This window comes from Anthonomus grandis, chromosome 12, assembly GCF_022605725.1.
Source record: "Anthonomus grandis grandis chromosome 12, icAntGran1.3, whole genome shotgun sequence".
Taxonomy (NCBI): domain Eukaryota; kingdom Metazoa; phylum Arthropoda; class Insecta; order Coleoptera; family Curculionidae; genus Anthonomus; species Anthonomus grandis.
Genome location: NC_065557.1, coordinates 13,586,468 through 13,610,535, shown reverse-complemented (window position 1 = coordinate 13,610,535; position 24,068 = coordinate 13,586,468). Strand labels below are relative to the sequence as shown.

The 24,068-nt window shown below is 28.5% G+C and overlaps 1 protein-coding gene across 5 annotated transcripts in view; it reads right to left on the bottom strand.

Annotated features, from left to right (window-relative positions):
• LOC126742702 (zwei Ig domain protein zig-8-like) overlaps window positions 1–24,068 on the bottom strand; it is a 389,553-nt gene that overhangs the window by 71,069 nt on the left and 294,416 nt on the right. For 3 of the 5 annotated variants that reach the window (XM_050449474.1, XM_050449476.1, XM_050449478.1), the window contains one exon: window positions 15,576–15,689. In XM_050449474.1, coding sequence (XP_050305431.1) covers window positions 15,576–15,689 — 114 coding nt within the window. The remainder of the gene's footprint in view (window positions 1–15,575; window positions 15,690–24,068) is intronic. The other 2 variants (XM_050449475.1, XM_050449477.1) reach the window with 1 other exon arrangement.

Genomic DNA, 24,068 nt, shown 5'->3' with positions numbered 1-24,068 from the left:
AACGCGACGGTGACATTACCTTTATCAGCCCTAATTATTAAAATATTATTATGTTTTTTCAAGAATTCTTTCGTTTCGTTACTGTATTTTAGGATTTTTTCAGATTTATTTAATTTATGTAGAACAGATGAGTTTATAAAATTGGTAATTATGTTAATAGATTGGTTTCTTTTTTGTATTTTTAACTCATCCTTATTTATAAGGCCAATAGTACACTCTATATCGATAATAAAGAACATTTATTTTAATAGTGTTTTTTATGTATTTGAAATGATTGAAGTCATTTGAAATTGAATCCATTTCAGTGTCCTGAGGATGACTTAATATAAGTCGAAACGTCAACATTTAGGTAAACACGTTTTTCTTTTATTTCTGACTCCACCCAACAACACTCCGCAATATTTTTTTTTTAAATTTAAATTTCCATGCTAATAATTTTCTTAAATTATTCTGTATATTAAAAAAGAATCAATATTTAATTTTTTAATTCCTAATAATACATCTATATTTATTACTTTTTTAAAAAAATACTCAGAATAGTTATTTATGTAACAAATGTGTAAAATAATAATTTTTTAATAAAATAAAAAAGGGACCTTATACATGAGTATTATTAATAACAGTTAATAAAACTATTAAAATAGTTTATTCTTAATATTCTTTAATATTATAAAATAATTTTTTTTTATCTAACTTAACTCACATCCACAATGAGAAAACTTCAATATTTCGAAAAACAGGTATTGCGAGTTTGTAGATAGTATCAATTCTAAAAGAAAAAAGGAAACGGCTTTACGACTATATATTGATTATAAGAAGATTAGATATCTTCTTTTTGAGATATAAATACATAAATTAGTCTAGATACGAATGGAGTAATATCTACCGAGATGTTTAGTATTCTTTTATCTTATTGTATGTATCATGCTAGTGGTGAGTAAAACTGATTAGGCAAATGGTTCTTGGATTACACTATTTAGGAAATTAAAGCAGAATATTGAATGTAGTTTAAGTAGGATTTGAAGTGAAATACTAAAAGTAACTACTTGTGGCGTATCTGATGCATAATTGCATAACTGAAATATTAATTTGCTTATTTAGTAAATGTGATATAATCACTAAATTTAAATAAACAAGTAACTGGTCTCGGCTTCATTTTTAATAAATCTTTAAAATTAATTAATCTAAATACAAAAAAATCTTTTATCAAGGTAGTTTTAGGAGAGGAATAGCAAGAAACGAAATATTAAGAATTTGAAATGTCATTCAAGGATTGTTTAATAAATTAAAATCAAATTCTTAATTAAATTTAGAAACACATTTTATTTCGGCTGATATCACATTATAGGGTAAAATTACACTGTATTCTTTTTATTAGTAAGTTTTCACTTATAATCAAGTGCTGTATATTTAAATAATACCTTAACATCAATGGAAAAAGTTCCGAAGAAGTCCAAATACATACTCCAACGTAATAGAGAACTCAATATTGTTATATGTTCCAAAATTTATGATATAAATGAAAACTACAATAGTTATAAGATACTATGTATTTGTCAATTAAAATTAATATTTGCATTTAAATGTAAACTGAGTTTTAAAAAAGAAATGTATTCTAACCGAACCATTTTCACTATTATTAAAACAACTCAATTGTTCCGAATTGATTAAAAAATCCTGCCAGATTCAATAAGGTATTGTAGATAAATGGAAATAAATTCGCATACGTATGTGATAATAGCTTTCGATTTACCCAATGATGAGATTTTATTCTCTCGTATCGAAGCGCTGTTTCTATCTCAGCCCTTCAGTACTTTCTTATTTTATTTACTTTTAAAATGAACATTTGCACGTAATAGATTCTTGCCAACCTTCAACTACATTGAGAAACCGAGATCGAATTTAACATCAAAGAGAATCCTATTTGTAGTTTAAATATACAGGCTATCCCTAAATTCTTATCTATGAATAATTTAATGACTAGCATATATTTAAAATATAGTAAGACAACTTTGGTGAATTCTTGAATCGAAAGAAAATGGATATCATTTACGCAGATGCCTCCAGGACGTTTAATAAAATAAATGACAGTATTTTGTCAACAGAATAGTTGTTATTACTTTCAGATTTATATCTGTTGGTAATAATGTTGATTTCGTTTATTGGAATGTTCAAAAAATCAAATGAATTCATCAAAACATTAGCCTTTAGGTAAAATCTGTATTATTGTAATGAATTTGTAATAACTTAATTTTTTTGTTCGGTATTACGTCACTCTTATTGTAAAAATCAATTTAGAAAATACTATCTCATACGCTTAATTATTGAAAAGAAGAAGAAAATAGACTTATTCACATATTTAAAAGAAATATGAACCTAAATGTCTAACGGTACATTTCGTTATATATAGTTTAATCTAAGTCCAATAAATTTAAATAAAATAATTTACGTGAGATATAATAAATTTTTTACATACCCAGGTTTTATATGAGGTTTTATTTATTGACCTCTGAGTTCCTTTTCTCTTTTCACTATCTCATCTAACTTTATCTTAATTTTTAAATTTGAAAAGAACAAAAAACCTATTGAATGAAAATACACAAGTTGAATTAACGTTGCGGTAGTCAAATCTACTATTATTATTAAGGTAAATAAAATTAAATTAAATTAAAAATAAATATCTATCTATATTTACAACTTTCACATTTTTTAAAATATCTTTTAATTTAATTTTTTTATAATGTGATGTTTGTTTGTATATATCATAAAGAAGTATGATCCTAATGTAATTTGATAATAGAAAATATATGAATAAAACATATTTTAAATTATCAATTAATTTTAAGAATGTCCTGTTCTCTCTTTTTAAATAAGGAATATAAAAAAATATCTTTTAAATATTTTATCTGTATACACTAACAATTTTATTTTTAACACTTTTTAAAAATAAATTAGAAAATAATAATAAAAAACACAAAATACTAAATATTAGTACAATTTTATATTATAATAATGAATTTTATTAACAAAACTATGGTATGGCTATGGGTTCTCCTTTTTAACCAATTTTAAGTAATATATTTATGAACAATTTTTAATTTGAAAATATAAGTGCATTTGATAAAAAACCTAAAAATTGGTGGTGATAAATTGATAATAAAATTATTTCAATATATCACCATAACGAAATAGACCTTAATAATTTTTTAAACTACATCAACTCCAAAGTCTACTATAAAATTTACTCTCGAAAAGGAGACTGACGATCAGCTTCCTTTTCTTAATATTTTACTTTAAAAAAATTTACAAAATTTTGAAACTAGAATTTACCCTAAATCAGCCCGTAATAATAAATATTATAATATTAATTTTAGTCTTAGCCAATAATGCTGAAGAGAGGAGTGGTAAAAAGTTTATACGATCGTGCAAACATTATTTGTAATAATGAACAACTAACAACTGAAAAAGATTTTATTGAAAATGTCTTATAGCAAAACAATTATCCAAAACAATTTTTAGAAAATAGCTTTAAAGAGTATGATAAAACAGGTATAAAATTAGATCAATCGTTTTTTACCACAAATTTTAGTTTACCATTTTTTCTAAGTTTTTTTGATAAAATTAAAAGAATTACTAGAAAAACATTAAATCGCAAAACACATTGAGATATATAATAACAAAAATTTAACCTTTCATTAAAAATGAATTTTATAAAAAAGTAATAAATATATAAAAGTCTTTGAACTTGTGAGTAATTTTATATAAATGATCCCCTTAAACCGTTACCAATAACCATCGACAATAACTATAAAATGAACAAGGCTGCTTCCCGAATTAATTTAGCAAAGGAACTAATTCAAAAATTACGTAAATTAAAAAAAGGTGCATGTATAATTAATATTAAATAAAGATAAATGCATAGCTGCTTGTTTGACTGATTTTAATATTACACGGATTTCTTTTAATTCATTCTTAAATATAATTGATAATTTAAAATATGTTTTATTCATATATTTTCTATTATTAAATTACATTAGGATTTAATTTAAAAAAAAACACATCTCATTAAACTTATAGACATCTCTTTATTTTTAAGAAGAGTAATCTCTGTATTTTCTTTGTTACTTTTTAAAACAACTTTTTAAAGTGAAACAACCATTAACTTATAAAAAAAAAGTACATTTAAAAAAATTTTAAAGAACGTGAAATATATAAAAAGTATTTGCATATTTAATTTTTTTTATGTACCTTAAAAACGGTTGTAGATTTATCTACCGAAACGTTGCTTCATATTAGGTATTTTTATTCATTAAACAGGTTTTTCTTTTTAATTTCCAGATTCTAAATGAAGTTTCAATAAAATTAAAAAATCTATTATACCTTAACCTGTAGCTACTACTGATGGGCCCTGAGAACCCATCCTAGTTTTAAATAGGGTATATTTTTTAAGCTTGGCAACATTGGATACTCGTTGTCTCGGTACTCCTCCGCAATACCATATGCGTGATTTCACCGGCATAGATTCATACTTTAATATTCGTTCGTGTCAGCGAGGTTCAAAGGTAGTGTTTACTGGGTCCTGAGGACCCATCAGTAGTAAATACGCGACAAGTTAATAACTGCTTATTGGTTTGAAAGTATCTATTTCGTTGTTATTTTTTGCAAGGTATTTATCTATTTCACAAGAATAGGTACTAGTGGCCATAAGGTATAAGTTAATAGATATAACATGTGTTTTTTTACTATCTTTCAGTAAATGCAACGCAATGGCGTCCAGTTCTAGGGCATTGTCAGAAGATGCGTTAAGAAATAATTTAGAGTCTGAAGACTTTTGGGAAAGTATGAAAGACTCAAACCAAATGGGCTCGAGCAAGAAAAGTGTATTTGTTGGTGTTCCAAACAGAGAAGCTGTGTTAGAGGAACTAGAAAGATTGGCTGAAGAGAGTGACGAGAATGAAGAGGACAATGAAATACTGAGCGACCACAATTCGGAAACAGAGCAAGAAAACTCCCATTCGAAAGAAGAAGAGTTGCCCATCAGGAACAGTTGGTATGGGAAAGACAATACCAAATGGTCAAAAACAGCAGGTATTAGAGGTAGGACCCCTGCTCATAATTTGGTTACTATCTTACCTGGCCTTATTGGCCCTGCTCGTTATAATCCTCCACTTGAGCCTCTTAATGCTTGGAGTCTACTAATTTCTAAGGAGATGATACAAAAGTTAGTTGATTTTACCAATTTGAAGATAACCTCCACCAGAGAAAACTATAAAAAGTCTAAAAGGTTTGCTCAGTCACAAACTAAATTTTGGCCTTCGTTTACTGAAAATACCAACATATGTGAAATCAAGGCATCTTTCGGGTTGTTGTATCTTCAGTCCATCTTTAATTCTAATCATGAAGACGTCCGTTCTACGTGGGCAACAGATGAGACAGGAAGACCTATTTTTCGTGCTACTTTGAGTCTGGCCAGATTTTCGTTTTTATTGAGCTGTCTTAGATTTGACAATGTAGAAACCCGAAAAGAAAGATCAAAAACTGATAAGTTGGCCGCTGTGTCGGAATTATTTGATGAGTTTGTAGCTAGATCAAAGTCATGTTATTCACCGGGAATTTACCTAATTGTAGACAAAATGTTTGTACCGTTTCGAGGAAGGTGTGGATTTTGGATGTATATTCCGAACAAACCTACCAAATATGGAATTTAAGTGCAGGTTTTGGCTGATGCTAAAACGCATTATCTCTTAGATGCAGAGATTTATGCCGGTTCCGAAATAAAAGTTGATGGTGCAAAAAAGCCTACATTATCAAATCCAACAAGAGTGGTTCTTAGGCTTGTGGAGTGTGTTAAAGGCACCAACAGGAACATCACCGGGGACAACTGGTAAAGTTCAGTGGAACTCGTCGACGAACTCAAGAAAAACAGTTTGACGTACGTGGGAACCTTACGAAAAAATAAAAAAATCTATACCAGCTGAATTTTTACCGAACCGAAAACGTGCAATTCATTCATCAACGTTTGGATTTACTTCTTCAACCACTATAATGAGCTATGTATCAAAAAAAAGTAAAAGCGTTATATTACTTTCTAGCATGCATCATGACAATTCTGTCAACGAAATAACCAAAAAGCCGGAGATAATTCATTTTTATAATGAAACAGAATCTGGAGTTGACGCATTAGATGCGAAATGTGCTTTGTATTCAGTATCCAAAAGAACTAACCGTTGGCCAATAGCAATTTTTTTTGCTATATTGAACATTGTAGGTGTAAATTCTCGAGTATTGTACCAATTTGCATCAAAAGGTATAGAAATAAAATGATACTCATTTATCAAAACTCTTGGGAAGCAATTAATAGATGAATATTTGCGACTCAGAATGGCCAACAAGAAGGTGCACTCAAATGTATGAATCCTCTCATTGCTGAACTTTTGGGGGTTGCGAATCCAGTTTCTGAGTAGCCTCAAGTACCTCCTGAAAAAAGTAAATCGGTTTATGTACTGTAATATACCCAAGTAATTTTAAATTTTTGAATAAAAGTTTGTTTTTTATTGATTTTGTGGCAATTTTATTATTATGGGTCTTATCAGTAGTGTAATAAAAATGTGTCGGTAGTAGTTCAGGGTTAAGTAAATTATTGTATTTGAGGTTTATTGAACACAAATTAAACTAAATATAACGAAAGGTAGCGTTTATGTTCATATTTCTTCTAAATACGAGAGTAAGTTTATTTCCTTCCTCTTTTTAATAATTGAGTATTTTCTAAATTAATTTTTACTATAATAATGACGTAATACCCAATAAAATATATAACTCATTAGCAATTACGTAATATAACTACATACTATATTTAATTTGTCTTGTTTAAAAAGCAAAGAAGTTATCAAGTGTTTTATTTTTTTCTGGGCTACCAAGTACATTAATATATTTAAAATAAAGTTAACGGTTTTAATTTTTAGAACAATATGTATCTCTTGTTCGGCTTCATTAACTTTTTCAAATTAAACAACAGTCATAATTTACCAAGAGAATATTATCTCTCCTACCGCAAAACCAAATGGTCTGTTCATGCCCTTTATCTAGCTTTTCCTTTTGGCTTTCGAAATCTAGCACGCACACTCGACGAAGGAAGGCATAAAGGCGGATCGGACTGATTTATGCCATCAGTGGAGAAAGGGCAGACTAATTAATGGGAAAGAGGTCCATTAATAAGAACATGATCGAAGTCGCGTCGACGCGACGACGCTTCAAAATGCATTATTCATCAGAAGGAAATATTCGCATTTTATTTTAAGAGGCTCAAGGGCCCATAAGAGGATCAAGTGAATGGGGGCTGTTAGAATTCTGAAGAGTTAGCGAACAGATTTAAGAATATTTAAGATTAAAAAGTAGCTTTAAGAGTTTTGCGTCACGGGTTTTTGTTAGATAAAAAAACTTAAAACGAAAAAATTAAACTTAATTTAATGTACGGGGTAGAAAAGTAGCCGAGGATTTAACCACGGTTTTTCAGCAAGAGTAAATTGAGAGAAAAAAGCACAAAATGACAAGCAAGATCCCCAGATTTCCGGGTTTTTACCACCTCAAAGGTTTAAAAAACTTAAAATGAATAGTGCATTTAGATAAGCCCAAACATTTTAAATTTTAAATGAGAGTCGAAACATGGCGTAATAATACCTGCGTAATAATGCGTAATAATACCTAACTATTAGTAATAATAGTCTTTTAACTAAAGAAAGTTTTTAAATAAATTGGTATATTATCAAAAAGTTCATGTTGAATATTTTCAACATCTAATAAAGTGTATTTCCTAGAAAACATGTTTTTCGTTTAATCTTAACTTCCTGGGACCTAGCGTCCATTTAAATGGACATGCCAGTTTTATGTTTCCAGTTTCGTTAATTTATTATTTAAGCAGCTTAGACCTCGCATTCACTACGTTGGATACTTCGGTGCTGCCGCCCAGTCCGATTCGGTCGACTTTAATTGTGCACATGTGCTGGGAATCAGTTGTTTGTTTTCTGTTGTGATGGCGGCTGCACGTGGTTCTCGTTATGATGGTATGTAGCCTCTTTTTTTAACGTTTTGTAATGATTTTGATGAAAGTTTTTATTTGCAAATGTTTAATAAACAAATTTAAATAACATTACAAAAATAAAAAAATTAAATAAGTTTTGTATTACCCTAAGTTACTCGCGTCCATTTAAATGGACATTGGGTCTATCTCATGCACATTTTAAATTAAGTTATAAACTTTATTTTAGGAATTTTTGGCAATCAAAGAGTGCTTCAGCCAGGAGAAGATGACGAAAAATTGGAGCAAACACTAAAAATAATTGGAAATGATGACTCTGACATTGAAAAAGAAATTCAAACTACGGATAATTTAATGGGGAGAGAAGAAGAAATAATTAATGAAGAACTAGTAAGCAGCAGTGAGGAGGAAGAAGAAGAAGATAGAATGCCTCTTAGTGTCCTGAGAGAAAACTTAAAAATGGCCAAGCAATCTGTGGATCCTTTAAAGCGAAGGTCTTGGAGAAGAGATGATACTTTTGCACCTCCAAATGTTGAAGGCCCCTCTAGTGAATGTAGCGTAGAGCTCCGGTACGATTGGACTGCAAAATCGTATTTAGCCATGTACTTTGAAGATAAGTTATTCCAAAAAGGGTGTGATTGCACAAATACAAGGTACGTTGAACGTTGTACATTGAAGGTGTATCTCTTAAATTAACTTTTAATAAGATTAAAAATTTTTTTTGGATAGTTTGTTTGTCCTGTCTAAAATATCCTAAAATCAGAATGTACTGTTCAAAAACCACTTAAGTTTCAGCTATTGCAGATACAATGACTCGAGATAGATTTTTTGCTATAAGAAGTAACCTTAAAATCGTCATTGATGGCAGCATCGCTGAAGAGGTACGCAGGTCTAACAAAAATACCACATCTCGAATATCTTTGTCAACAAGCCAAATATTGTACTGGAACCAATATTAAATTTGGTGTACCAGCGGCAGCAAATTTAACTTCAATTTAACTAAAAATGATGGCCAAGATAGGTAGAGGTAGCTCGGAACAAATTGTAAGACAAGATGGCGAAATAGTAGTTGTACAATGCTATGATCTGTAACCTGTACTTTTGGCATCTACCGCTCTAGGAATTCAACCTAGCGATGAGTGTAAAAGGTGGTCTAAGAAAGACTCTAAATACATTCAGGTTAAAAGACCTTACATTGTTGCTAAAAACAACGATTTTATGGGAGGAATAGACTTGATAGACCGAATGATTAGCTATTATAGAATTCGAGACAGATAAAAAAAATGGACTGTAAGAGTCATTTTCCATTTCTTTGATCTAGCAATGGCTAACTCATGGATTTTTTATTGAAGAGATAAAAAAATATTTAAAATCCCTTCACGCAAAATACAACAATATTTAGATTTTGAAATTGAAATTGCCACTCAACTTTTGACAAATACACCCAACTCACAAAGTGAATCTCAAGAAAACATCCGAGGTGTTGGTACTAGAAGAAATCCTGAGGAAAAATTTCTTTGTCGATTCACCGTCATCATCATTAGGCACCGAAAGAAAACGGAAACAACACTTTCCAGGAATTGCCACAGACTTAAAAAAATCGGTTAAATGTAAAAATGACTCATGTGCCAAAAAAACCATGTTTTTTTGTAATACATGCAATACATTTTTGTACATTACTGGCAACAGAAACTGTTTCATGGAGTTCCATAGCAAATAAATTTAAGGTTACATTTATTTTCTGCGTTTTCATAGGTTTAGACTGAAATGTTATTGAAAAAATTTATATATTAGGAATTTTTGTTTAGGTTAAGACCCAGTGTCCATTTTATTGGACGTCATGTATCTGTCAAAATAAGAAAAAAAATAAAAAAAGTTATTAGTAAACAATGTTTATTTATGTATTTTTTATTATATTTAAAAGCCTCACAACCCTAACTTAACAAAAACATGTCCGGGTCCCAGGAGGATAAAAATATGTTTAACATATGTGACTGGACATGGACTACATATTTCTCAAATTAATAATATTTACTTTATATAAATAAAAATATATATAATATAAAATCAAAATCAACAATTGTTGTTGTTGTTCAAAAATGTGAATACAGCAAGGTTTAAGGCTTAATATATATAAATTTTAAAAAAGTCATCGGACTCTTATACTTTTGTTTTCAGGTTAATATATGTAGAATAAATTAGTTTTAGGTTCGTAGTTATTTAATTTATACGTATAATATTATTTTTCTTTCGAAATCCATTTCAATAAACAATGATCTCATTCAGGCTCCGTGAACGCTCCTTATCGATGTGTTATGATTAGGTGGCAGTTTTTACTTTAACGGTGACATCGGCAATGACGAAAGGGGACATCAGTGGGACAGTCTTCTTGAAGGTTCCGAAATAGCCGCGTTTTCGGGAAAATCTTAAAAGACGTAGGGCGTGTCCCTAACATTAAGACGGAAAGACGTAAAAAAGACGAAAAGACGGGTTAAGGTCAGGATCAGTAAGACGTGGCTGCATCCTTTTCCTTTTCTATTATAAGACGTGAGACGAGTTATTATAAGTGTTTTAAAGCCGCTCGACATAGGGATGTGACGCGATTTACCATATCAGTTAACAGTTAAAGTCTACTCCAAACTCTTTTGTGCAATAGTTTTCTTAATTATTTTATTAAATACTTTGAAAATCCCGCACCGGACTTTTCATTACCATCAACAAACCCTAGACAACATAGAAAACCCTACATATATTTACACATCAATTCCGTCCCTTAGCAAGGGCCGCACTTTTTTTCACAAAAAGGAATTCTGTTATTTATTTTTCAAATATGATTTTTTAAGCCATTGCTGTGCAATAGAATATCAAAGATTTTAACCTTTTTTTGTCTTGTAGTACAGTCAACTAAGCAAAAAAAAACCCATTTCAGCATCACCATGAGTGTTGATTAGGTTTCACAAAAGACTTATAGAGAAAGTGAAGTAAAAGAGACGTCAATGAAGCACGTTTGGGATACCTTATTTTTAATACTTGACAACTAATAGTTTCACTGACTAAAAAGGGCGGCACTACCAACACTGGAACAGCTCATATCGATATTTTCGTAATTGACAGTCAAGTCGTCACTCTTTTACACAAATCAAATTTTTCACGTTTCTGCTTCATTTTCATAAGTTTTTAAAAGAACCATTTTTTAAAATTAAACTGTAATATAACCATTATAAGATTACATTTTATTTTCTAGTATCTTAACAAGTCAAAATGTGAAAAACGAGAGAAAATGTTCAAGAAGAATGAATAAATGCTCAGGTAGTATTAGGTAAGTACATCTTAAATCTTTGTATATATAATTACATTTATTTTTGATGTTTAAATTTACTATCTATAGTTGTGAAAAACAAAAGAAAAACAATTTCAAGAAGCAAATGAATAGTTTGTTATTGTTTTTATTTACAATTTATAATAGTAAACAAATGTTTTGTGTTAACATGTTAAATAATTACCAATAAGAAATATATTAAATTATTAAAAAACCTGGAGTTATTAATTGTGAATTCCTCGTGCCAAGATATATCAATATCTATTGTATTTTAATTCTAAAAAATAATGTTATTTGCAACAAGAAAATGTTCCTGCAGACTTGGAAATAATAGATGATTTTTTCTACTTTTTATTTGAATTAAAATTCTAACATCAATAAGTTAAATTAATATTATGATAGATAATGATATACAGGGTGTTTCAGAACTATGGGATCACTTCTAGGGGTTGTTCAGTGCAACAGTAAAATCCATTTGAGAATAGGAACCCATGTCCGGAAATGTGTCACTACGCCACTACGGCCCTAAGATGCGTTAAAATTTAAAAACAAATTAATTACTTAAATAGGATCTGCTGCATTTATAATTTATTATATATTTTTTTATTTATTTATTTTTTATATATATTTTTACCGTTTGTACATGATACCATAACAACAATGGTTTAAAATCAACGCTTATCAAAGTCAATTCTCAATGTCATGTTGAAAAATTTTAAAGCTTACAATTTTTAAACATTTATTGCCCATGGAAAACTTTACCAACCAAGAATTGGCGGATATGTATTTCGCATACGGAGCAACAAACTGAGCACGAGCAGCATCGCGGTTGTATCATGAACGTTATCCCGAACGACAGCATCCTAAATACAAAAAGTTTTTTGCGGTTCATCGGCGGCTCGCTGACACAGGCATGCTTAAGACAAAGATGCATGATACTGGAGTTGCCCGAACCGTAAGAACGATCAAATTTGAAGAAGAGGTGCTTCGGCGAGTTGCCGAACCATCAAATAGCACGAGTTCCATGACTTGTAGTAGACACAGAGGCCAGAAACAAAAATGCTATTGTGTGAATAAAATTTGTTATTATATTTAAGGCTATTATAGAGACAATGCCTTTTTAGCTTTGACCTTTTGGCTTAAAATATTTATCCCACAAGCCAAAGAAAATAACAAAAGTTTATAATTTAGATCAATTTGTGCGTTTGAAACCACATTTTAATCCTCTAGCTAAACATTAAACCAAACGATGTAATCAATTAATTTAATAGTCTTTGTTTAATGTAATACACTAATTTGTTCAATAATCATTAATGAGGGTTGGTTTTACCTACTACACTCTTTCGTGTTGTTTCTGCTAGTAACTAAAAAAAGGAAATTTTCTTTAAGCGACGTTTTAAGAATCTAGAATGAAATGAAAGAAAAAAGCAACTCTGATAAAACCGTAATATACGTTCATTTGAACTTCGGTTTATCATATCAAAAAAACATACAATATATTTTTAAATTATATTTTCTTTCTGAGGCATCTCATAAATATTATTTTCTGTCTTTATTTGTTCACCAAATGACACGAACATGACACATTTTACATTTTTATATATTTTTTTCACAAAATAATTATAAAAACTAAAATTGGCACTCAAGTTAAATTGAAATTTGATATATAGCCTTAGGCTTTCAACGTAATGATTATATAATTTTTTGCCAAGCTAAAATATAAATCTTATAATACGATATTTTAAATACTTGTATTTAATATTGTAAATTATTTATAAGTAAATTAAACATATATCATAATTATAAAAAAAATATAAAGAAATAAATACATACCTCAACTTTAAGATATAAAATTGAGTTTTTAGTCTAGTTTAAATACTCCCACACTTTTGTCAGATGGTTGTTCCTAAAAACATCTACCAAAAAATAAAATTTTAACAATATATTTGAGTACATTTTAATCAGGAAACCTAAAAAAAATTATAAAGGAATAAATATTTTTTTTTTTTAATATTTATTTAATATCACGTAAGATTCTGTTTGTGGTAGCTTTATTTAATTTGATATTTACTTGGTGAAAAGCGAAATTTTAAATATTTGTGTTAATTAAAATAAGATTACTATTGGTGATAACATGAGATGTCATTATTAATTTATCCGAGATTAAAATAACATTTTCTGATTTTGTAGGCAGGCAATTAAGTCTGAAAAAGAGAGCGGAATGATAAAAAATCGACTTGTTGGGTTTTAGAGAGGCAAAAATGGTAACTTGGGAATAAAAAAAAAGTTTCATCTGGGACATAACTTATATTTGAAGTCAGTTGATCATAATTTAAATAAATATTTAATTAGAAATAATTGAGAAAGTATTTTATTTTCCTGAAGCATACAATATAGGTGTTATACTTTTCTTTGTTTTCTTGTTTAACACATGACTAGAAATAAGAAAGAGTGAAAGCTTATACTGAATTTTAAAAATTAATATTTTAATTTGAAAAAATACAAATGCAAATTGTTTTCCTAAAGCACCCAGAATGTGAGAGGTATACTAAGTTTTTTGTGTTTTCTTCTTAACTAGACGTCTCGTAATTTTTACGTTTTTCTCTGGCGAATAAATTTAAAAAATCTAAATAAAATAATATAACCTGTAACGGCATATTTCAACAAATTTTCACGAGATTTTGAGGTTTTAAATTAATATAAAATAAGTAAAATATATTAAACTATGACGAAAAAATTTACATTTTAATAAATAAGAACTTAATTTAATTTAAATGCATTTTTTTTAATTTTTTTATTAATTGGTTTTTATCATTACTGTAATTTCTTTAATCAGAAATATTAATAATTACTGGAATTTTCCAAGAAATTTGATGAAAATTCTTTATCTACATCGATCTGTATAATAAATAATTGTAAAAAGTAACTGTTAATTTAATGGTAAGTTTTTGGTACTTTTTATTATTCAAGCTGTGATAATCCTCAAAAAAACAATTCTTATACATCATATTATACATATTTACATTCTCGCTTACATATTTATATTATCGCTATGATTCTAGCCTTAGGGCCTCAACTATTATTTTACATAAAAAAAACTATAATTTTATTTTTTATATATAAAATCTTAAAAACATGGTAATAAAATAGACACATTTTCTGAGACGCTACACTTTTATCAGGCTTCACACCTCGAACATATTGCACCTTAATATTTAAGATATTTCGAGAAAAAGAATCTAACTTAAAACATCTGGGGAATGAGCCCCGTCTTTCTGATGTTTTTCACGGATTTTAAAAAGAGTCTGCAGATTATATGATTTATTGGATAAAGTCGGATAAGGGAGAGTATTTTATTGAACGTTTTATCTTAAAACGCCTGGGGACAACGAATTTGTAGAGGTAATTTCAACGCTAGTTGCAGAAATTCGTGGGAATTAAAATCGATAAGTTAGAAGGAGATAAGGTCCTTTTTTTAAAAGAAAAAACTGTTTTTTAATGTACAAGGAGATCTGTTTTGAAAGTGAACTGCAAATATATTATACGTTACCGTGACAGAAGTCCAGATATTAATTCACTAAATTTTTTATGATAAAAAAGATAAAATTACTGATATCGTTGTATATAAAACAAACCTGTTATGCGCGGGCTTAACCTAAATTACATACAAGTAGAAGGCTTAAAATTCTTATATAATATGTTACTTTTTTTGCGAAAACTAAGTAGATCAGTTTATAGAGGACAAATATTTGCAACACAAAGTTTTTTTTTTTTTACTTTTTTCCAATACCTCAACCAAAACAAGTTTTCTTAATTCCTTTACTGCCTAAGCAGAGGTAAGTGTTATGCCCCACTTTGTCTCTATTTATTTATTTTTTTATCTTTTTCGATTTACCTGACGTTTGGAAAACGATGTTGCCTTGTGACGACCTTTAAATAACGTATTACTAGAAAGGGAACGTATTTAAACTATGTACTTGGTAAAAATAAGTTTTAATTCAAATACACCATTTTAACATAATTTTCATGCTAAATAAAATTACCACAACATTAAGTTTTTTGTTTAACTATACTTTATATTTCAAAAAGACAATTTTTCAACAAAAAATATTCTTAACCACGTTAAGACTTATATAAAAAAATCACCTAGCTATGAAATGCTCGGTAAAACCGGAAACAGAAAATCCAATGAAAACTTTAAAATTTTAAAGTCGTATTTACCTCCGAATGCTGCAGGTGAATGGCTTGAAATCTGTCGTCGCTACTGTAAGTCGCTAAGCCCACCGTAAGCAGATGATAATCCTTTCTTCTGATCCATGAGACCTGAAAATACAACTGATTTAAAAAATAAAGAATATTCTTTTTGCCAAATGGATTACTTTAAAGAAAATATAATTTTAAACCGGGGAAAGTAAAATTAATTAAAATATTCAGTTTTTTAAGCATATTCATCAAGATTGAGTAAGCGCATTGTAAAAGTGATTAGTACTTTTTTTCAGTGACAAATAAATTTCATTTATACTAATAATTTAATTTTTAAAAATACAAATTCTCTGATGTTTTGTAGCGATCTTAATATAACCCTTTGCTATTTTCATTTTTAAAGAACTTTTAATGAGATTCTTAATGAAATACCTTCTTATCTTCATCATAAGTGAAACTAATGTTTTTATAGGTGATAATAAAAATGTCTATGCAATTCTTTCATTAAAACATCAAAACAAATGGGCCTTAATTAAACCACTAAAGGCAAGGTTTTACAGTGAATTAATCAAATTATTGGGTGCCAACATTAATATATACATTTTCCAAACGTCTGAATCCATGATATAGATGCATACCTTGACATTTTGACATGGATACATATCCGTGAATATTATGTAGATTATTTTACTAAGAGTTAATTACGAGCAGTGTAAAAAATATTATAATTTTATATTTCTAATGATAAATAAATATTACAAAAAAAAGATTAAGTCTAAAAAGTTCTTGATCATTAAGTTCGTAGAAACCTTTTAGTGCTCAAAAGCCACATCCTCTCGCAGCAACTACTTGGGTTTACTGTATTTAAATTTAAAAATATATGTTTTATCAAATGATAATTTAATTAAAAATATTTTTACAATATTAAGGACAGACGCAAATATCATTTCTGTCACTTGATTTCGTAAATAAATTAATTTAGTTTAATTCGCTTAATTTTTTTTTCGATTTATTTTAATATAATTATTAGTGTTATTATTAATAATATTGTTATAAGTTATGTTAAAGTGTTAATATAATATGAATGTGTAACTATAATAAATACGAAGCAAAGTATTTTGATAATTTATTATTTATGTTTAATATACGCACATCTAATCAGTACTTCTAAGCAGTAGGTCACTGCTCTGAATTTATGGATGGCCTGTAATTGAAATGCTAAATCGATGTGTTTTGTAATTTTTTTTTAACATTGTTCCTTGCCGCCTATACGTTATGATCTTCTACTCTCTACTTTGTTAAATATCACAGTATATGGGCAATTATCGATAGTTTCATATTTTTTTATTATTAAGTGATTGTTTGTAATTCCTTGAATCGAGGTAAGAGCCTGCTTTCAGGTGCTAAATGATCTCTGGTTTATCATTGCAGAGTCTGCATCTATCGTTTGGTACATCCTGCTTAAGTATATGTATGCGTGCGATAGTTTTTAGTTGCCATTCTCTTGTCCTGTATAGTTCTCATAATTTCCTTAGTCTACAGACTTATAATTAAATATTATGCTAAATGACTAGCGTTAACTTTATGAGAGTATTATACGGATGTATATGTTTAATGTAGATGTTTTTATTTGCAGTACGTCTTAAGATGTTTGTATTAATCTTTATTTTCTTTTTTAGGTACGTCGTATTGTGCGAGGTTTAGAGGAGTCAGTTGTTGATCTATGGATACGAATGCCTGATGCAGTAGATGTTAAACTGAGCTGAAATAAATTTGCAGATTTTTTAGTTCTTTTTTGTAACTCCCTTTCAGATTCCCAATACATAGCTCTAAAAAAAAAGCTTTAAATTGACTTGCTTTATTTAAGTAGAATCTGAAGGCAAGGTCAAATTATTAAAAATCAACTGGGTTTCAAAGTTAAAAATGTCGTTTACACAATTAAGCACTAAACGTTTTTTGGCTTAATTTTTTTTTATTGTTCTAGAAGGTCTAACTTTTTACCTTTAGCACACTCACGTTATACTTTCACATTCTCATGTATAGTAGTAGCATATCCTAGAGATAGGATATGGTTAGCAAAAGCTGATTATGTTTCCGCGACGTCAGCGTCTATATATTTAATATGCAGGCTTAAGTGTTCCAATACCCTAGTGTAAATAGACTTCCGATTTATTTAAGATATCTCTCTTGCCTTTAGTGTTAATCAAATGATTATAAAGAGTGGAAATAAATTATCGCAGGCTTAGGATTTAAAATAAAACTTACGAAAAATTTCTGTTTAAATAGAATAGGCCCTAAAGATGGTCTAAATAAAGGCCGAAACGACGACAATTCCTCCAATTCTTCTGAAATAAAACCAGTTTTATTTGAAGTCATAAGCCTGCCACACTTTCTTTTTATTTCACACTAAAGACGTAATAATTATAAAAAGTGTTGGAAGTTTTAGACAAAATGGAAAAACTTTCGTTTATAAAAAATTTAGCCAATTGTAGGGATACTGTACCCAAATAAGTTAGATAAGTTATTTGGGTACAGTAGCCCTACAATTGGCAACAACTACAATAAAATTCAATTATCTAATGGAATTTTAAACTGTGTATCATGATATCAGACATGTTATCCTTATTTCAAAAAATAATTTAATTATTAGGTTAATTCGAAAACCGTTAATATTCGCAGTTATCTGTTTTTGAAAGTGGTATTTTAAAAGGTGAATAGAGGAAACTCTTAAAAGCAGCAGATTCATGTGAATATGCTGGATTTTATGAGAAATTTAATAAATTATCTATGCATGAAAGTTTTTTCCAAATTTTAAGCTTAGATAATTTAGATAAATATTTTTCCATGTATTCAATCATATGCAATCTTTAGATAGGATACTTGGAAAAAGGTTTTTTTGCATTTAGAAAAATCAAGTTCGCTCCTATCGAGATTGGAGATTAAATTGGAAAATCAACTGAATTTTTACTTGAATAACTTATGTTAAAAATTAGTGTTCTACCTTGTTGATCCAAGCTGGTAATGAATAACATGACGAATCCGTAAAAGAGCCTACAGTTGATACTGAGACTACTATATATCCGAGTTTATATATGTTTGTCAGTCGATAGAGCAACGGAGTTCTAGGGTTTGTGGGCTTCACATAAAATGACTTATTCCTTCGAATAAGGTTTTATGTTTTATTTGGCTTTTTAAATAATCATCCTTAGCTGCAAAAATTTTTTGGGTCGTTCATATACACTAGATGGTTAATGATAGTTCTAGGGATTCCGACTAACATGACAATGTATCCTTTGGCTAACTCTAATGCTAAGCAGAACCAAAGCGGCTACAAGATATGACCCCAAACTCTTAATGCTTTTGTTGTGTAGCTGGTTGATCCAACTTTGAGCGACAGGCAACTTTGTCATTTTCCCATAAGCAATAACAAATAGTTTACAACTTTGGCATTCATTTTGTAAATGTCCAAAATTTGTAAATGTCTATCGAAGCTACCAAAAGGTTTCTTTTATTCTGCCTAACATGCTTGGTTACTGTTAGTAAGTTCTTCTTATTATTAATATTATAATTTTTTTCCAGAAGATGTCTTGGTTGGTATCGCTTTTAGCTCGGAACAGTTATACCCTGTAAACAGAGTATATTCTATTTGTTTATAAAGATATTAAGGTTTTACAACTCTTTTTTAAAGTGAGTCTCTACAAGATCACTAGCGGAGATAACTATGCGAGGAATCGTAACTCATTCTCATCAGTTTTCGCGTTTATATTTTCGAGACATTCTTTGGGATTATATTTATAGTACAGGACCATGTCTCTAATTGGTTCTTTTTTTGCATAATGATGGGTGCATAACTTTTTCCACGTCATCGTGTCAAATTCTGTAATCTCTGGTAGTACGAGCACTTTATTGTTACATGCTGTATGTTTTCTGATTTCTCCTAATAAAGTCGAAATTTGTCAGTAAGTAGTCAATTGATATGTACTATAATTTTTGGTACAAGCAACCTGATCTTTTATGATTGTGATATGTCCTTTTGCTTATAATATTAAGTTACTGCGTATTAGGCACATTACAGATAAATTAAAATCAACCTCATTACCATCTAGTGCTGCAGCATACCTCCAATCTAGTTCTTTTTCTTTTGATAGTTTTCTTATTTCTGTGTAATAATTATTATTTTCTTTAGCAGGTGCTTCCTCTTCAGCCAAATTAGGAAGAAAAAGTCTGTTGTGATTTGCAATAATTGGATTGTAAACTGGGTATGAATAAGTTTTAAGGTGAGTATATATATTCCAATACTTTATCATGTGCGTATTTAAGGCTTCTTAGACCTCTTCATTCTTAATTTCTAGGTAAGTTAATTCTGTAGAACGATGAATTAGGGTGACCTCGGTACTGTATAAGCGTTGTTTTTATACATCTATTTATTCTCTTAATATTAGTCGGAGGACTGTACGTGATCGCTGGCAGTACTTGTACCGCATTGTTGCGATTTTTGCGCAAGAGCACAGGTAACTTTTATAAAATAATTTCGGGCGCCTCCTTAGGGATATTCTTTACCAGGCTTTTTTCTTCCATGTGATCTACACTTAAACTTTGTTTTATTCCTAGATATTTACATTTTTCATTAAGTTTTAGCGGAAAGGAATATAGAAATCATTGTAGTCTAATAAACTACTTTTTTAGCTTTAACATGAAGAAACCCGCATTTTTCGAGTTCAAAAGACATTTTTATAGACCGACTAAAGCTCGAGTTGTTGAGGCTTTGAACTTGTTGAGGACTTGCAGCAAGACATTTTAGGTCATCCATGAACAGGAGGTGATTTAATCTGAGATATGACCTTCTCGATTTAACATAGCTATAGGTACTTTCCTCTAACATGCTGCTTAGTAGATTTAGGGTCAGACAGAACCAAATAGGACTTAAACGATCTTCCTGGAATATTCCTTTATAAATCTTAATACTTTCTATTGTAAAGCTTGAATTTACTACGGTTATGCTTGGTGAGGTTTTCCAGCATGCTAATCTCTGTTTTAAGAAATGAATTAGGCTCTGGTTTAGAAGTACTCTCAGAAACCATATACGGGGTATGGAATCACATCACAGGCCTTTCGGTAGCCTATCCAGGAAACGAAGATGTTTGGTTTTTAGCCTTTGCGACGTTTGTTATTATTAAATCTAGAATTATCCACTTTATACCTCTGTGAATTTTTTTTAACAAATATGCTCTATTTAACAATACCAGACGTAATAGTATAGATGTGTGTGCCTTTCTATATTAAAAATATTTTAAGAGTATATAATTTAAGTATATACATTTGTGTATATATTTGCTTTCACTTTCTCAAAACCTGTAGTTAAAAATAATTTTTTATAGGAAATAGCTTAAATGATTCTTGCATCACTATTAAATTTAAGAAGTTATTTAAAGGAGCGACTAATTTAATACAGTTTGTATGATTTTAAATGTCCAAGTGGTTCCTTCACATTTGGAACATACTATTTTGCGGTATTTTATTGATTCAAATATTATTTTTAAATACTTTGTCTTTTAGAAATTAATATATACTAGTGATGATTTTTGATGATGGTTTTATACCATCGACAAATGAATGATCATAAATAGGATATACATATATAAAATAGGCCTAATCTGATGCAATTAATAAAACTAAGTGCATATCATAAAATCTCTTTTATCAAAATTTAAATAAAGATTAAATACGTATACAACATGCATAAATGATAATGATATACCATTCGTGGCAATATTTATTCAAGTAAAATTTATTACATTTTAAATTTGCTAATATTTGTATTTAATTATACTTTATCAAATACCGTAATTTAAAGGACGCTTTACATTCGGCAAAATTTTATTTAAATCGACGTGCCCAGCCAAAACAATATAAGAAAATTACATTTAAATATATTTACATATAAATTGGTATGGTTAGATTCATAATATTTTCTCGCTATAAGGGGAATGGTTTTAACGCAAAACGTATAAAATATAAGCGACTTAAAATTAGAGCACGATTTTAAATTCGTTTTTAATTTTAGAGATCGGCTTAAGCTATATAAATCTCAATCTATTATATAAATATAGAGAAACACTTTTAGTTGTAAGATTTATTTTTATAAAAACGTGTTTTAAAATGATTACGCAAATACGTTAACCTTTGTTGCTCTTTAGGCTAACTGCACCTGACAAGCTTTTGCAACATTGTGTATTTTTATAATAATTTTTTTCTTAATTAATAAAGGGTAGTTTTACGAATTATCTTTTTATGGCAGCTTATTTTTTATTTATGTATATCTATTAGTGATTGTGAATTTTTTATTTATTTACGTACCGTAAATTCCAAAGTATTAATGTTCTGTATATTTGGTATTTTTTATATATTTTGTTAAATTATTTGCTACATTATTATTATAGTATAAAATTGCAGTTTTTAATTATTCTATAATTTTTTTAGAATATAATCTTGCACTTTTACGAGAAAAATTAAAATACGGGAATTTATATAATAAAATGCTAATTTATAAGGCCATGAGTTCTAAAGTGATTTTAGGATAAAAAGCTCCAATACTTATATTTCATAACTTTAGTAAAGCTTAAATATTTATTATTTTATTATAGCTCTTATAACCCCGGTATTAAAACTCCTTATCAAAGTAGCTTTTTTTTTAAATTTTAATCAGTTGATTTTGAGAAAAAAATTATTTTTAAATTAAATATTAAGATTACTTCAATAATGTATATATTAAATAATTTGTATTACAATAGCATTGATAACAGTTTAAGTGTTTAGGTCGTATCGGTCAGAAGTTTTGTGTTACTTTACTTGTAAAAAAATGGTTTAGTCGAAAGAACCTCACATTGAGATTTTCGTGATGCTTGGGTGTGGCGATAATGGTAGTGGGGATTCTGTTTTAAAAGATTCTAACTAGCCTACTTTATTACCTGTCCAAGATTTTGCATTGCTCTTTCACACACTCTGTATAATATTAAAAAAATATTTTCATAGAGTACCAAGGCTGTTACTGTATAAAAATATAACTCATTCGTACGCTATTTCTATTAAATGGTTAATTGGATTCTTAACAAAAGTTAGGACTACATTAAGGTAGAGGTGCTACGTAAGTCCAAATTTGCATCTCGTACTTTTCCGATAAATTTAACAAAAAAAAATTTTAACCGTATTTAAAAAACCAAATGAAAAAAGGTAATCTTCATTAAATTGAAACCCTTTATGTTAATTTTTTAAAACATTAAGTTGATTGCCAATCCTTGTCTAGGAATCTAAATTAAAAGAATCTAAATGAAGAAAATTCTACTTATGATTTTATAATTTTTTTAAATTTTTTATTTATTAATTATCACTTAAAAAGATTTGAATAACAATATTTCTATTTGGTAAAACATATCGTGCAAAATGTTATAAAAAATATACACAACATCTGCTTGTGCATGTAAATAATGGAATCATGAAACATCCTTAAACGCTAATAATACTCAAACAAAAAAAACAATAACAATTAAACATTTAAATTTATCTATCTTGCAAAAAATAAATTGTGTAATAATAATACTATAAAATTTTAATCTGCCTTAAGTCATTTGAAAGAAGATTATAAAATGTTAACATGTAAACATCACTGAGAACTTTTAACAACAATTTTAATCAGAACTAGCACATAAAGAGAAATAAATAAACTCGACGAATGTTGATAAATATTTAAAACAGTAAAAGTCAATCTGGAAAATACTATCTCATAGGCTTAATTATCGAAAAGAAAAAGAAAATAGACTTATTCATGTGTTTAGTAGAAATATGAACTTAAATCTTTAATAATACCTTTCGTTATATTTAATTTAATCTAAGTCCAATAATTCATCTTAAATACAAAAATGTACTTGAGTTATAATAGCTTTTTTTATATATTCAGTAGCTGAGGTATTATCTCTCGACCTAACTTCATTTTGAATATTGAAATTGAAAAAAATGAAAAACCATATTTTATGAATAAAAATACCCAATTTGAACCGATGTTTTAACTACCAAAACATAAATACAAATTAGGTATTTTTATTCAATAAATAGATTTTTCGCTTTCTTCCATATCAATATTCAAAAGAAAGTTTAGTAGGATATTGAAACATGTACCACCATTATCAAGGTACATAAAAAAAAATTATAAAAATATCTATCTTTTTTAATTTCTTGTTTGCTTTAAAAAAAAATTCCCTCATTCTTTAAAATTCATTTTAATATTCTTTTTTTATATTTTGACGGTTGTTTGACTAATAATGTTTTGAGAATGATCAAAAAAAATACTAATATTAAAAAAAATAAAAGGAAATGATCCTATTGAAATTTAATTATAGAAAATATATGAATAAAATAAATTTAAAATGCTCAATTCATTTTAAGAATGTCCTGATCTATCTGTCTTATTAGCAAATGTATCCATGTATTATTAAAGTAGACCGAACAAGTAAATAT